The 16,847-nt window shown below is 33.3% G+C and overlaps 2 protein-coding genes and 1 pseudogene across 10 annotated transcripts in view; 2 read left to right on the plus strand and 1 right to left on the minus strand.

The window, feature by feature from the left end:
• Window positions 1-16,293, minus strand: LOC148618974 (uncharacterized). Of its 6 annotated transcripts, none has more exons than XR_015921503.1 (7): window positions 15,777-16,265; window positions 8,922-10,101; window positions 8,165-8,305; window positions 7,166-7,213; window positions 2,180-2,308; window positions 1,612-1,682; window positions 1-434 (listed from the first exon to the last, which is right to left on the minus strand). XR_015921503.1 is itself a non-coding variant. In XM_088578425.1 (7 exons), the coding sequence occupies exons 1-7, from the start codon at window positions 16,235-16,237 to the stop codon at window positions 387-389; spliced, it is 2,022 nt and encodes a 673-aa protein (XP_088434551.1). In that variant the 5' UTR covers window positions 16,238-16,293; the 3' UTR covers window positions 1-386. The 6 variants fall into 6 exon arrangements, 5 of the variants coding, with proteins under 5 accessions (XP_088434551.1, XP_088434547.1, XP_088434548.1 ...); XM_088578425.1 differs by having other exon boundaries at window positions 2,236-2,308; window positions 15,777-16,293; XM_088578421.1 differs by having other exon boundaries at window positions 1,568-1,682; window positions 2,236-2,308.
• Window positions 3,970-6,784, plus strand: LOC148618975 (uncharacterized; annotated as a pseudogene). Its single transcript, XR_015921504.1, has 3 exons — window positions 3,970-5,518; window positions 5,782-6,120; window positions 6,436-6,784. The product of XR_015921504.1 is annotated as an uncharacterized LOC148618975 (transcript).
• LOC148618976 (RNA polymerase I-specific transcription initiation factor RRN3-like) overlaps window positions 16,026-16,847 on the plus strand; it is a 19,868-nt gene continuing 19,046 nt past the window's right edge. Inside the window, exon 1 of one of the 3 annotated variants that reach the window (XM_088578426.1) lies at window positions 16,026-16,118. The gene's annotated coding sequence lies outside the window, so the exon portion shown is untranslated. Of the gene's footprint in view, window positions 16,131-16,251; window positions 16,469-16,847 lie in introns of those variants that run through there. The other 2 variants (XM_088578429.1, XM_088578427.1) reach the window with 2 other exon arrangements.

The following is a 16,847-nucleotide window of genomic DNA, read 5'->3' on the forward strand; positions in this document are numbered from 1 at the left end:
TCTTACTACACAAATTTTATTCTTAACAATTTTATTTACATTATAAAATATAACAATACATCTTCATCAAAGTTTTTTTTTACCTTAATCACAATTAAAATCACAAAACTAAACTCCTAATTTGTCATTAACAGTCCATTTCATGGATTATAAATAGTGAAAATGAATTATTGAGAAAGGGTCAGGTAAATGAACACTCAGGTATCAATTTTACAGAATATGATATCAGAATCATACTACACAAAGTCTTCACTACATTTCATCTGTTACATGGCAGTCAGTTGCTGAAAATGACATATTTTGTCAGCAGAATTTGATGCTTTGCACTTCCAGAATTCCTACACTTCACTTCTGAGGTAAAACAACTGTGTTCTGCCTCACATCTTTCATGTTAGTAGCTTTGGTTCAATTAATGACTCCAGTGGTAAACAAATCTGAAAAAAAGCAGAGACCATTGATACAGCTTGATCTCAACAAAAAACCATTAAGATAATATTGCAAGACGTAATACATGTATACTTCCCAAGGGGTCTAGATTTTTTTCTTTCCATAACTGAATCAAACACAAACTATACCTTTTTCATTGAAAGTAAAATTCTGAGGGTCCAGCAGTCTATTATTTATCATTTGGTCAGAACATTTCTTTCCTTAATAGACCAAATGAGCAATTACTGATCAATATTTAATGTTTTTGAAAAAGGGACCAAAAAGAGTAAAAATAAGTGGTTTATTTAAAACCCATGTAGAATGTTTGTTTTTCTTCCGATTTGGATTATTCTTATTTATTGTGTTCCTTATTTGATTCTGGTAAACAAATGTATCAGCAGATTTGATGTGTTTTGAACCGTTCAAGCTGGAGAGACTAAAGGGACCACACCCCCCCAAAATCGACTTATTTTTGGTTCAATTTCAATTTCTTTTATTGGATTCCTTATAAAAATACTTGCATGCATTTTTTCAATCAGATTTCAGATATATCTAATGGTTTTCAAGTTAAAGGGGTCAAAGGAGCCACACACTAAAAAAATCAACTTTTTTATTTTTGGTCTGATGTTGAAAATTTTCATTTGAATTTCAAATTTTTTCGCAATATAGTGTCCAAACCAGTTGTTGTGTCCATAATGAATTGTAAGTCCCTATGCTTATACGTGTGTCAAAAACTAATATTATGTCCTCACTTGCCCCAACTGTTCAGAGTTTGACCACTGCAGTTGGTGCACTCTGCGAAACTTTTGATTTTAAATATGAATCACCACCAGTACTGACTGGTTCTTCTAAATAGTTACACTTAAGTAATAATGTTGTTTGTTTTATTAATTATGATGACCATGTGCAAGCATTTTCATATATACAATATTCAGGAGACACTTTACAGTTGGAGTAAGAAAATTATTTCTTACTTCAGAATTCAGCATGTATGAAATTTCTGAAGTAAGACAATTTCTAACAAAGTGATATCATGTGTCTTAAATTGTTTTCATGTCGTAAGAAATCCTATTTTCTGAATAAAGAGTATATTTCAAAAGTTTATATTATTTAAGCATCAAAATAAAATATATAAAAATACCTAACACAATAAGATGTCAGGTAAAAAAAAAGCTATATACAGACTTTTATCTGTGATACATCACTGTATTCTTCATCTTCAAACACAACTTCAAACTTTCCATCAGCCCTGTTCTCTGAAATGAGATTTAAAGTGTACAGTAAACAAAAGTAACTTAAAGAAATCCTTATCATTTCTGAATAATGGATGAGTTTCCTTCTTTTCAATGTTAAAAAAAAAAACTATTCTGACAGGGGAAAGGAAAACAGCCCATTTCAGGTGTAATATTGAACAAATAATATTACTGAATGACTTGTAATTCTTTATCATTCTGCACAGATTTCTGTTGACAATTTGTTTTTATCTACTACTGTTTTTTGTAAATAATGATCCAAAATGTAAGAGAATGGTCAATTACAGATAAAGTGTAAAAAGCTCTGACAAAATGTCATATGTTCATAACTTCACATAAATCTTAAGTCTATGTCCAGGGTTTGGTGACCTATAAAAATGAATTCACACCCTTTTATTAATATTTTTAGTTGTTTTCTCCTATTTCAAGTTGGAATGGATTATATATTTGGTATCTTAGGTATTGGTTAAAAAGGTCACACAAAATTCTTGTAAACCTACTGCATATTATATTAGTAGTAGTAAATTATTTGTTTCAAACCACTATAAATACAGACTTCTTTTCTCTTCCTGCTGATTTTCTAACTCCACAAGTTTTGACACTGGGTTAAAACTGCAAACAACTGCCTCCTATAACAAGAAACTTTCATCAGTGAACAGATTTTCCTTGTTATCATAAAAAATAAAATCTAAATTGTATTAGACATCTTTAGTTACCTGTAATAAAAAAAAAATTCTTCATGTACATCTTAAACAAGAACTGTAATTGATCTCAATGAGCAATACCTACCCTAACTAGCAACATTTCAACTCTCAGGTTAGATTTATTTCCCCTTTGCAAACATCAGGCAATATTATTTTCCCAGGTACATTCAAATATGATCTTAAAGAAGATGACCATTTTTCATGTAATATTTCATAATAAATCAATATATGATCTGAGAGGAATCACATCTGCAAGTTTTAAAACGTATACATCTATATAAAACCTTTCACTTGAATTAACTCTCTTAGCAATCATTCAACAATAATAATTTTCTAACTATATGCATATCTATGTAAGATGTCAAATCAGCACATGAAGCATCCAATGAAAAATGATCTTACTACATACATATCAAACTATCATGCCTAACCCTCATATAAAGTTTAATATAAATCCATGAAACAGTGGAGGAGGAGTGGTGTGTACAACATTTAAATTTGCAAGTACCTGACATAAATTATTCTACTTGACAACTTGATGAACAATTCTAAATAATGTCATTTCTTTAGGTTTCATAAAATCTAGAAAAGGAATTGTACTTCAAGTTTAAAAACATGTTAGATTTAAACTCAAGGTCTCACTAGTCACTTCTAACTTTTCCATTACTTTACACGGTGAAAATTTTATTTCAAAGTTTCACTGCCAATTCCCAGAACAAATGACATCTTAAAGTTGCATATCATTGTAAAGCTTGGAAACAACACTTTCAACATTTGTATACCAATTGTATGATGATTGTAAAAGTTTTTCACAAAATTTACTATGATAAATAATACCAAAAATCAACATTTTTACCTTTTCTGCTAACTGACAGCACTGAGGCAAATTACTCACACATGTAAACAATGTATTGAATTACAAATATGATTTTAAAGTACACTGACCACTTCTGATCAACACACCTACATAGATCTAGGTTTCATGTGTTTTTGGTAATCATAGATGGGTGGCCATGGTAAGTGAGACCCAATGTAAAACCACTCTGTATGTTTAATTATCTCCCTATGTAAGATTCTGACTGTAACTATTTTATTCCATATACACCTCTATATGATGATCATTCTTCAAATAAAATAAATAGAATGATTAAGGAGGAGTTGAACTTACAAGAACTGATTGACAAGCAAGATCATTCCCTATGCATGTATATGTTAGCCGCAATAAGCAAAATCAGGCATTAAGCCTAAAGCCTAGTCAATAAGCTATTGACTAGTCAATTACTAATTGCCTAAAAAAATCAGGCTTCAGCCTTATTCCCTGAAATGATAGTGGTCAAAATCTACATATTTCCTAGGCAATAATAAATAATGAAAGAAAGACAACATTGCATTTTAATCTTTCAAAAGATTGTTGTCTCTTTAACATATTCCCCATTTCCACTCTTTTCCATATAAATTATTAGTTTTTTAATACTGTTAATCCTTAACTATAGAGAGAACATCAGATATTGCCAAAGGCCACTACACACACCAATGTACAACTAAATAAGTTTATAAGGTTCTGAGTTGTTTTCAAGTAAAATATTTAGTAAATGTTCTTTTCACTACTCACTTGATTTCCATTAAATGGTTTTCATTTGCTCATCTTGTGTAGTCGTGTCAACATGTCTCAATTCGAGGAAAAATTTAACGCAGAAATGAGAAATCGCTATGAGAAGGGGAAAACTAGGAATATATATTCTCGTGAGAAATATAATGAAATTTTGGAACTTTTGAAAAAGGAATCGACAGCAGCAACTAAAAAGAAATTGTCGACCGAATATTACTATTCTACCAGATTTTATGTTCTCTCTGTGGCTGGGATTGAGCGTCTAATAACCAAAGTACCAGAAGGTAATCAGCAGGGATTTAAGTTGTTCTCGTATCTCGAAAAGCTTTTTGGTGTTTTGAAAGCCCATAAAGAAACTGGACATGGGGGAAGAGACAGAATGCTCAAGAAAGTCAATGAGGGGTATGCTAATGTCTCGAGGGATAGTATAGAGCTTTTTCTCGCATATTGTGAAAACTGTTGTTTGAAGAAAAAACATTTATCCAAAGGAATAGTCGTGAAGCCATTATCTTCTAGTGAGTTCAATAGTAAGTGTCAAGTTGATTTATTGGACTTTAATCCAATCCAGATGGTGATTTCAGATTTGTGATGGTTTTTCAAGATCATTTAACAAAGTTTGTGTGTTAAAGGCTTTAACTTCAAAATGCACTTCAGAGGTTGCTTTCAACCTAATCGACATCTTTACTTTATTTGGCGCTCCTGATATTCTGCAGAGTGACAATGGTCGAGAATTTGCAGCAGCAATCATACAAGAATTAAAACTGATGTGACCGGATCTTGTTATCATACATGGCAAACCCCGACATCCACAGTTTCAGGGCAGTGTTGAGAGGTCTAACGCAGACATACACGACATGATTTCGGCATGGTTGCTAGATAATGACAGTACAAAGTGGTCTGTCGGTTTGAAGTTTGTCCAGTTGCAAAAGAACTCATCCTTAAACACCGGCATCGTTCGCTCTCCGTATGAAGCCATATTTGAAAAAACCGCTACAATAGGATTGTCCTCTTCAGCACATTACCCAAGGAAGTTTTAGACAACCTTGGGCGAGAAAAAGACTTGATTTGCTTGACGTCAAAAAGGCCACCAGTAAGTATCATATTTGACAGTACTTAGTTCTAGTATTTTAATTGTTACTTAGTACATTTTATACTATCAATAGATTTCAAATTAAGTCTCATTCAACACAAAAAATATGGTGAACTCAATTTTTGAATTTATTTGCGCTTCTTAATGTGTCACTGATTACTGTGAAGTTACAAATGTTGTGTTACATTGTATGATCTAAACCTAATGTTAACTTCTAACACAGATCAGCTGACTTCATCAAGATAGTGATCAAATATATCCTTTCAATTTCTAAATATAGTCTGTCAGCGAGGAAAGTGACCTTGACAGTGAGCAGTCAGAGTGTGAGGAACAAGTGCCTGACCAGGATAGAGGGGCTTCAGTTGGAGACATGACTGCTGAATCAGTAACACTTGAATGTTCATCTGAAACTGGAACCACTGATGTAGCTGATAAGGTACAAGTATTCCAATCATAGATTATTTTTTTTTATTATCGATAGGTTTTTCTTATTCATACGTAAAATAAATAATCCATTAGAATATATAGTGTCCGTGAATTCATTCATTTATCGAAACTTGAGTTTTTCTTTTAGATCACAATTGTTGAGGCTGGTATAGTCCTTTTGCCTGTTCGTCCGTCATACATAGGTTCAATTTCACAGTATCATGATATTTCGTATTTTGTCACATTCATTCACTTATACAACTTTTATTTCAGCCTCAACAGATTTGTGTGGTGTGTACTTTAGAAACATCAGGCATGCATAGTTGTGGAAAGTGTAATACCTCCATTCACGTCATTTGTGGTAAAGAAATCGTAAACTCAGAGGAAGGTTTCGGTAGCAAAGTTCTCTGTCCACACTGCTTTCTTGATACGAGACGTATTCATCATCGATCAGGGGCAAAGGAAAGGCAGGACAAACAGGCCGTGTCTATGGTGAACAGAAGCAAGAAACTACTTGGTACTCCAGAGGTTGGACAAACAGTAGCAGTGCCAATTCCAATGTATGACCGTGGAAAGAGTGACAGTAAAAATCTACTCGGACGGATAGCTTAGGTATTTATTAGACTAAATATTACATCATTAATTACATATATCAAATACAATTCACGGCCTCATATTAAAAATGTTGCGCCATATATTTTTTAATTTTGTCCGTCCATCTATTTGTCTGTATGTCAGTCTGTCAGTTTTGTGAACACTAAAAATTAAAGATATATGACACAGAGGTATCAGCCACACCCTTCCTTGACACAGAAGCAGAAGAATGCTACATCAATTTTATGAAACTACATTTTATATAAAAAAATATGCATTTAAAGACATGACTAACACATTATCCTTTTTTCAAAAGTAAGCAATTTTTTACAGGTAGACGAACATGGTCTCAGTAGAATAGCCACCAAGTATGGGGAGCTGAAAGGGAAATATGGTTCAAATGAATTCAGTGTGTGTAAAAAGACATTGCTTAGTAAGAATGATACAAGTCGTTAGAGAGGCTGCAAATAAACAATCAATTTCCGGCGGCCAGGGTTTCCAACGTTGTAGCTTTAGACAAAATGCAACACAAACAGATGTAAATGCAGGAAAATGGGAAAGTTATGTAACAGCAGATGCCATTCTTCCAACACATGTGACAATAAGTGACAAAAGCACTAGCCTTATATATTTCTATCTAACAATGTAAATCTGTTCAATTGTCAATAATTTAATTTCATGATAAAAGGCCAAAATTAAAGAAAAAATATGCACCAGGCAATAGGCCTAATGCCTGCCTCTTTTTTCAGTCATTAGGCTTATTTCCTAGTCTTAAAGCTTAAAGCCTAACACATTTCAGTCAATAAGGTTATTGACTAGTCAATAGCTTATTGCCTAGGCTTTAGGCTTAATGCCTGATTTTGCTTATTGCCGCTAACATATATACCCTATAAACTTAGTTTGCTTAGGGTAAAACTAAAATAAGAAATCTCATCTTATATATATTTGCTCACTTGTTTAAACAATAAATGTTCTTGTCAAATGTTGAACATAGAATGCTACGTTATTTTTTTTGTTTATATATATATATCCACACACAAACCACCTTTATACTTGTACCTACCTTATAATTAGACACCTCTGGAGTATAATCTTCAGATAACTCAATCACCTATAAAATAAGTAAATACAGGTCTTTACTTAAACTCAGGACATGTTTGTAACATTAAACTAATAAATTTGAGTAACTAAACATGAAACTGATTGGTTTGAAAAGTTGTCTTGGAATGCCAGGTATTCAGCTTAAATCAGAAAGGAGATGATCCTTGACTTAGATCTGCTACTACTGAATACCTGGAGTAAAAGAAAAAGGAATTGTGTTATATTTCCTGGGCTAAGCTTTCATTGAATGCTACACAGGGTGCAGCTTGATACAACCACAAACATCAAACCCTAAATAGCTGCGGCAAGTATGGACACACACTTCAAACTTGATACAGCTTAAAATTTTGATTAAGATTAGATATGTATGACACAATATAAGAATTTTACCAGAACAAAAGTGATCTCCTTTTTACTCCTAATTCCTAAATGACTCCAGCCACAATTTAACCATCTTTTGTGGGTATGGCGCTTTGTAGTAAAATTCCAAAAATCCATTCCATTTGATCTACCGTTAAGTCATTGTCGGCAAAACAGAAAAATGCTTGTTTCTGACCCTTTTTTGGCTTCTAATTCTTAACCAGTTGCAATCTTAACCTCCTAATTTAATCCCAGTATTCCTTTAGTGGTATGATACTTTGTAGTACCATTTCAAAGAGATCCATTCACTAATAAACAAGTCTTTGTCTGAACATTATGAAAATACTTGTTTCTGGCCCCTGTTTGGCTCCTAATTCCTAAACATTTAAAGTTATAACCCCTAAAATCAATACCAACCTTCCTTTGTGTTTTTTGAACTATGTTAAAGACCAACCGATATTCAAGTTAAAGCATGTAATCCAAGTGTCTATAATCAACAAAGACTTGGCAACAACACAACACAAACAACAACAGTGTAATACCATAATTCAACTGTAAATTTGTTGTGGTAGTATAAAAACCACTTTTAAAGCCTTCATACCTTGTAAGCAAGCCTATCCCCTACCCTAGGAGGTCCAATCAATGCAACAAACTTGGTATAATCAACAGGCTCAGCTTCATATGAAACATTGAGGTCCTGGTCAGGGTTTGCACTTTTCTCATTCTCTGCATGTGAAGTATTCTAGACAATTGAAATAAGCAGTTATTATTGACCTACTGACACATATTGATAAAAACACATAGTATCATAAACTAAAAACTGTGAAGAAGACCATACAAAAAAGTTGTGAATTGCAAATATAAAAATGTACTAACTTTCCTAACACTTTCTCCTTTTACACTTTTATAAACTAAGACATGTTTCAGACTGAATGAGTTTTAATGACTTTTGGCACCAAATATTGCATAGAAACAATATTATGTCTAGAACATTCAACAATAAAGTTTTCTTTTCAATTATGTAAAATCACATGAACCAACTTTATACAAATGTAAATCGCATCTTGTAAAACTCTTTTGTCTATCCTGGACTTGACTTTTTATGAGCAACTCTACGGATGTTTCTAAAAAAGAAGAGGGAGCTTACCCGAACAGTGCATCTGGTCTGTGCTCCGAATTTTTAGTGGAGTCTGAATTGCTTATTTACTTTTGTTACTTTGTACGTATTATTTTTGTTATTTTATGCTCTTTGTTGTGTTTGTCTGTTTTGCCATGTCTGGTCTTTGTCTCTGAATTATATTCTTTTGATTTCCCTTAGAATCTCGGTTCCCTTGATTACTCTTTAAATTATAAAATACCTGAATAACTACTGAAACATTTGTAAGTTTGGTATTTAATTGTGCCTCTTTGCTGAGTTCTGCATATTGCCTCAAGTTTTGCTTGCGATTCCTAGAATACACGGCTACACCATTTGTTAAATAACTTGTTGCCAGAAGTGAGGGTTGTCCTGTCTCAGGGCTGGTATCTCTGTGTGTGTATTCTGTATTTTTGTTCTTAATATGATTTTCCTTTTCATCACAAATATCACTAGATTCAGATTTTTCCAAAAATTGACCTTCCACATTATTGAAGTCCTCATCAATATTTGTCTGTTTTGTATAATTGTAGGTGTCAGTACTGTCCATTTCATCTTTATTTTTACTTTCACTTTCATTTTCACTCTGGTCTGATTGAAACACTTTGTGTTGTTTCTTTTGTAGATCATTACTCATTTCATTTAAGCTATGACCAGTACCCCAATTCCAAGTTTTATTGAAACTGGCATTGCATGATTCTAATTGAGATTTCTCTGGGACAGAGTCATTCATATTTTTCCTTTTGCGTTTTCTAATTCTTTTTCTTTTCCTTCTTGGTTCCACATTTTCTCCTTTTACATTTACTGAAGTAGTTGCTTTGTTCACAGACAAATCTTGCTCATCCTGAATACCATTAGTCTTTGAGTTGGGGTCAAATTCAACATTGGGTGTGTCAATAATTTTCTTCATTTTCTTTGGTTCCTCAATAGAAGTTGAAAAAACCATACTACCATTATTTTCTCCAATGTCTATTTTTCTCTTTCTTGACTTATCAGACTTAGTTGTTTCTTCCAGTTTACTCTTGTCATGTTTGTGTTTCTTTTTCTTGTGTTTATGCTTCCCTGATGATGTTTCCACTGGCAATTGTTCAAATTGGTTTTTTAATGCAGTGATTTGATTGTCATGTAACTTTGATTTAATACTTAAATTACTATCTGATAACTGTTTACGTAAATGATTTCCTGATCCATTTTTTTCAATGTCTCTTTCATTTTCCAAATCATGTCCATGAGAGATCTCTGATTGATGATTTGAAGATTTCACTCCATCTGCTTCATGTTGATCAATTGATTGTAGAGATAAAGAATGAACATTCTTATCTTTCTTCTTTTTCTTTTTATTATGCCTCCTATTTTCTTCATCTTCATCTGCAGGTGCCAACAGTATTGTCTGATTTTCAAAGCTTAAATATAAAGTACAAAGAAAAGTTATTGATATGTTACAAGGTACAGTATATGTGATTAGGCCTAAATAAAATACCTGCGTTTCCACTTAAACCCTACCAATAATAATTTTTTGCCCTAAAAATTTTTGGTCATTTTTTTTTTACAATACATATGTAATAGAAAATGTGTGCATAGAGACAGAGATGAATGTAGTTTAATTGACCTTTACATCATCATGTTGTCACAAGATCAGTCAATCAATAAAATATAATCTTTGTCAGGTTCTGAACATCATAAAGGAATATTCCTTTTCCCCATGATTAAATTGTGCAAATATTACTTGAAACTATTACGAATGCCATTCACAGATTTTTTAATACATATCATTATGAAAATGTAAAGGAATATTTCCTGCTATCCAGGTATGAATTTTTCTCTCTACTGAAGGATAGTCTCCATATACAGATGTGATATACCATTCTAAGGTTAATTTCCAACCTGTGCAAGACTGATCTGGGATATGAGCCAATGTTTCTTCTTTGAGAGCATGTCAGGTTTCACTTCTCTCATTATTAATGTCAAAGCTACTGTTTGCATTAAAATGATAATATGAATGTACTTGTGACCTTTCTGCTTTAGACTATAAGCTAGAAACCACTAATTCATTCCACTTCCCATAAGCTTCAATGCTAATTTCACAACTTTCAATGGCTTCTCTGGACTTTAACTTAACTTTAACCGGCAGAGGACTATACATCAGCATGATTCTACATACATGCATGTCAGCTCACAATCCCCATGGGGGTTTTTCGGCGAGATAACATGTGAACGGACATTTTTGGGATATATTTTGCAAACTGCATGGGTTACTGTAGTCATGTATGAAAGAGACAACCAGTATAGTATTAAAGGGCCTTTTTCAGTTGAACAACATGAGCATACACTGTAATAGATTAAAGTCTGTAAGCCCATTTTTTTAGATGGATTCCTCCAAACCTAATTCAAATTAAGAAATTTACTTAAAAACAAGTACAAGATCTTTTTAAAAAAATAGCTGATGCAAATTCTCGCTTTGTTAATACCCAAAACTGATTAAGAATGTGTGATCTCTGTGCTAAGTTTGCGTATTTCAATTATTTCATTGGTTCAACAAGTAAACTATTTCCAATTATTCAATATATAAAAGTGATTGAAAATAATCCAGACACCAATGTCCCCAAATGGAGCCTTAAATTTCATGGTTGCCATCACATTAGTTCAATGAAATGCCAGGTTGTAAGCTATATTTGTACATTGGTTAGGTTGCCATGGTTAAGCATCATTGGTGTCATGTGGAATTAAAGCGAACTCAATACCGACTGCATCGGAACAATAAATGAGATAACTAATTTAGATTCAAATGTTATTTCTACTATTTTAAAAACAATGAGCACATCAATACCCCATTCCATTTATGTCAATTGCTGGGGATTCACTGTTCAGTATTGAGCTTAAAAGGAGATCTCTTGCCTAAACACCTGTCTTGGTCTATGTGACAGAAAGACGCAAAATAGTATGATGAAATTTGAGTATCTCCTTCTTTTCATTCAATGAATACTATGACAGGTCTTCAAGTGGGTATTTGTTAAAAAATAGGGCTTTTAATAGGGCTAAATTTCTAGAAAATAGGGCATTATTGAGAAAATCTGATGAAATAAAGGGATATTATAGGGTGATTTTTTAAATATTGCACTAAATTTATACTCTAACAAGAGGCTCCCAGGAGCCTGAATGGCTCAACTGGTTAAATTTTTGCCTTTCAAGGACAATAACTCTAACAAGGAGTTGTCCCACAATTTCTATTTAAGAAGACCAAAAATACACTACACTGAACCTACCAGTAGATCTCTTGTAAGTGCATTATTTGTGTGTATTCTGATCAGAAGTAGTCAAAATAAAGCTGAGAATGTGTACTTTAAAATCATATTTGTAGCTTACTACATAAATGTATGAATATTGTTTACATGGATAATTTGCCTTCATGCTGTCAGTAAGCAGAAAAGGTAAAAATGTGGATTTTCAGTATTATTTATTTAAGTAAATTTTGTGAAGAATTTTTAAGATCATTGTACCTTTAGCATAATGATTTTGAGACCCATATTTTCCTAGCTTTGCAATGGTATGCAACTGTAAGATGTCATTTGTCCTGGAAATTCTCAGTTAAACTTTGAAAATGATTTTTTCAACATGTAAAGTAATGGAAACGTTAGAAGTGGTTAGTGAGACCTTAACAGATTAAAACGAAAATTTGACTAAAGATATATCTTATCATGCTGAACACTTTTACCCATGACAGAATTTGCCATAATCAACAGTTTTGGAGATATATGTGAAAAACTTCTGTCTGACATATATGTTCTATTTTTAGTAATTGCGGCCATGTTTTTCGACGCATCAAAAATTTCTACTATGCAGGATATCCCAAGAAACATTCATACCAAGTTTGGTTCCAATTGGTCACGTAGTGTCAGAGGAGAAGAGTTTTGAAAAATTGTTAACGACGATGAACCAAATGACATCATATCAAGCATTCACACTTAAATCATGTCTTGTGAATGACTGTACTTCACCAACTGGGAAACCAAGGCAGCTTTGGAACATCTTGAAATCTTCAGTAACCACAGACCTCCAAACTGCCATAGCTGTCTTGGTACCAAGTTGTTGTAGTCCATCACAAAGACTTGAGTGAAGTAATAAAAAGAAATCAGATTCTGAGAAAAAAAAATACTACAATTGTCTTCAATTTTTCAAATTTAAAAAAAATTTTCAACCAATTAATTTCAGTTTATAGGGAAAGGGCTATTTTAAACAAAAATATATGGATTATAGGGTGATCAAAGGAACCAAGGTTAAAGCAGTAATCAAAAAAATTCAATCCAGGGACAAAAACCAGACATGGAAAACAGACATACACAACAAAGAACACAAAGTAACTAAAATCATACACGCAAAGCAACAAAAGCGAATGAACAACTCAGACTCACTAAAAACTGGGAGCATGGACCAGGTACACCGATAGGGTAAGCATCCTGGTTTTCTAGAAACACCCGCCGAGTTGCTCATAAAAAGTCCAGGGTAGATGAAAGAGAAAAGAAACTATGACATGTTGAACAAATCAGTTTTCATGGTGCAGATGGATACACTGTAACAATTCACATAGATATAAAAACTCAATAGGGCATTGCCAAAAAGATAGGGATTTCAGGCATGTAGCTGCCGTTAGGCAAAAGTCTTTTGTAGTCTTTTGCCTGCACTTAATTTTGCCAATTTTTTTTTTCAAAATTTTGAGATAAAATACATCCAGGAGAGGCATAAATGATGCTCTAAAATGCTATCTCCCCGGAGCTTTGGAAGGCTTTGCCCCCCCCCCTGGACCTGCTGGGGGCCCCCAGACCCCCTGCCGTAATTTTGCCTACACTTCAATTTGGCCTCAGCTACGTGCCTGGATTTTGATGATGATAATGGTGTCTTTACTATCCTTACAGATCTCACACTACCGCCCTTTACAGAGATTCTATTAGTAAATGTATGTTAGTAGTTGGAGGTAGCAGACTTGAACCCAGCCTTTATAGGGATTTAATAGGTAATATAGGAAATATAGGGCCGGTTGAAGGCCTGCTTTGAGGCTCAGTATATGAGGAAATGTAACAAATATTCAAGAATATTCCTACCAAATTTCCAAAATCATCACTATTTAAAAGGAATAGTATTTCTTTTCACTATTGCAAATATACTGTACTGTTGAAATTACAGGAAATGTGAAAAAAGTTGGAAGACTGAAGGGGAGGCAACTCATTTTGTATAAACATAATGGTAATTTTATAATTTGTTTACATACATTGTTCTACAAATTTTTGACCCATTAAATTGACAGTATTTGTCAAATTAATTGTGGAGTAGAAATAAGTTTTTTAAAAAATGTTGGCTGTTCATAAAATAGTGGTAGATCCAATCAGGATTCATTATCTAATTGTCAATCACCATTGATAACCCTGATCAGCTGATAATGCATCAGAGATTATTTACCTGTCATAAAACATACCCTTACCTGTTTAGACAGCAATTAACACCTTTTGTCAGATTTATGACTCTTCTAATCAAAGAAATGAGATTGAAACACAAATTTAGGGGTTTGAATTAAGAGATTTATGGGTTATTTTGACTAAACCGGGTGTTGGGACAAATTTGTGACCTGCAAAAGCGCGTTGGTGGGACAAATGGTCAAATCATGAAACCACAATTAAATCCTGTAAGTTGGCAGGTATGCATCACAAGATGCAAAATCACTTGTAAAATGTACAGAAATACATGTATGTTTCCTTTCAGAAACAGTTTTAATTTTACAAATAAAATGAGAACTTTTTTCACCATGCTATGAAGAACAGGGGTTAATTTCTGTGTACATTCCAAATGTTCATTGGTTGAATTAAAGGTCTGTAACCTATATCCTTACATCTATAACGATATATAACTAAAGGAGAAAAGGAATAGTAATATTCTCAGTGTGGGAAACCACCGCTCGCCATCTTGCCAAATACGAGCAGATGTGTAATTTAGCGAGTTCTCATTAGCTTACACTTGTCAATTTGGCGACCATCATTTGATTGGCAAGTTCCAAGGAAAGTTAACCAGTCAACAGCTTATTTAGTTAAACATCCCTTAACATCATACATTAAAAATATGTTCCATACATATTAAGAAGTTTAGCTTGAATAAGTCAAGTGAATTTTGCACAATTTTATTGACTTAACGATCTGCCATTTTAATTTCCGGTAAATGGGATGTGCCAAAACCTACGCCACAGTTCCAATCTCGTATTAATAGTCAAACGAAATTATCTTGGTAATTTATGAAATGTTACCTTGCAAATTAGTTGTTTATTGTCAAAATAAAATTGAACAAGAAGCAAATGATAAACATTTTCTTGTTTCATAATGATGAATCTGTTGAAATATAATTTTATTTTTAAAATCGGAGAGTTCATCGTGATGTCATCACTTACCTGTGATTTGGTTTTGGTTGGCAAAACATCCATTAAGTGGCATACGGTATCAACTTTAAATCATCATAACTTTTTCATTTTTAAAGATAATTGAATTTTTCAAGTAAAACAGTTATAAATTCACATACATAATATGAATTATTTTATCTAAATGAAATATTTTACAGAACCATAATTGAATATAAAATAACAAAGTTATAAACTATTGAAAATTGGGATTCTAATCATGAAATTGTCAATTGTTTATTTAGTTGTTTATTTGCCAACCAATTTGACACTTAAATATGCAAATGAATATGACGTCACTTATGAGATTGGCGAACTCTCCTATATGAGTTCAGAAATGGAGTACTTTAAGTACTTGAAAAACTTCAACGACAACGGGAGGGAATATTTGAAAATGGAAAAGTTTTTGATAAATTTAGAAACAAATAAAAAGATAGTTGAAGAAAGAAAAAGAATGGCAGAAGATAGTCAAATCCAAGAGAAAACAGATGATAGTACAAACAAAAAAAACAAACAAAATTTTGCTAGTTGAATTTCTATTTGGCTAGCAAGATCAATATTCAACTAGCCAGTATGGCAAGTTGTAATAAAAATGGTTTCCCACGTTGTATTCTTTTATTTTTCATTTGGGGCATTTCTACTCACCTGTCTTGGTGGACACATTTTGCATTTATACAATCGTTATCTCTCAAAATAACAGATTTTTCCCAGTCAGGCAGAAAACAACCTTGCAAAGTAAGATACAGCGGAACTGTCTTGCCAAGAAATTTTAAAGAAATATATCTCTGAACATCCTTCATTGTACGTAAATCTGAAGTGTCGATCAGAAGCCATGATGCGTCAAATTCGTTGTTTTCGAAAAAAACTTTTACTCGAACGTGTGTGGCCATGGGCGCAGCCATGTTGGAAAACATTAGACAGACTATACCTCCAATACGAAGAGCGTCACATTTGTGTAACATGCTGCTCCTGCGTTGATATAAAATTGTATGTTTTCCTGTAAATATCAGCAGATAAATGCTTACTGCTTTATTCAGTTTTACGAGGAAACAGATTTGCTTACGAATACTAACATCATTACACTTTCTCGTCTCGGAACCATTCATCAAATACACCGTGCATCATAGCTAATCCCTTTTGCGAGTTTTGGGATTCAGTGTCTAGAGCTGTTTTCTGATTTGACCGCCCATTGACAAATCAGAAAACAGCTCCGGGCACTGAATCCCAAAAGGGATTACATCATAGCCTAATCCCTTTTGGGATTCCGCACTGGAGATATTTTTTTGTTTTGACCACCACTGAAGCACCGAATCTCAAATGGGATTACATTGCCTAGGGTTTGTTTACAGTATATTCACTTACCATGCTAACTCAGTGCATTACATAACATGAAAAAATATTTACAGTATTTATGCTTAGAATTGTTTGTTAAACTAAAGACAGGGTTCTCGGGGACCCGAGCTCCCAGGTCCCTGACTCTCAAAATTCATTGGGGACCCTTGAAAATCACAACAGGGGAGTCCTGGGGACTTGTGAAAAATTCTCAATCCAGTTGCCTAAATCTACACTGGTATTACGATTACTCAACATGAATTCGGTTTGATTGTTAATTTTGTCCCAACTTAAATCCAAGCCCTTGGCACAATAAAACAGCAGCTCAGATAAGCGTGTGGTATTAATGATCGGCAAATATAGCATGTGAAAAGATAGTAAGAT

Source organism: Perna viridis, chromosome 4, assembly GCF_037379345.1.
Source record: "Perna viridis isolate PV_CMFRI_1.1 ecotype Kerala chromosome 4, ASM3737934v1, whole genome shotgun sequence".
Lineage (NCBI taxonomy): Eukaryota > Metazoa > Mollusca > Bivalvia > Mytilida > Mytilidae > Perna > Perna viridis.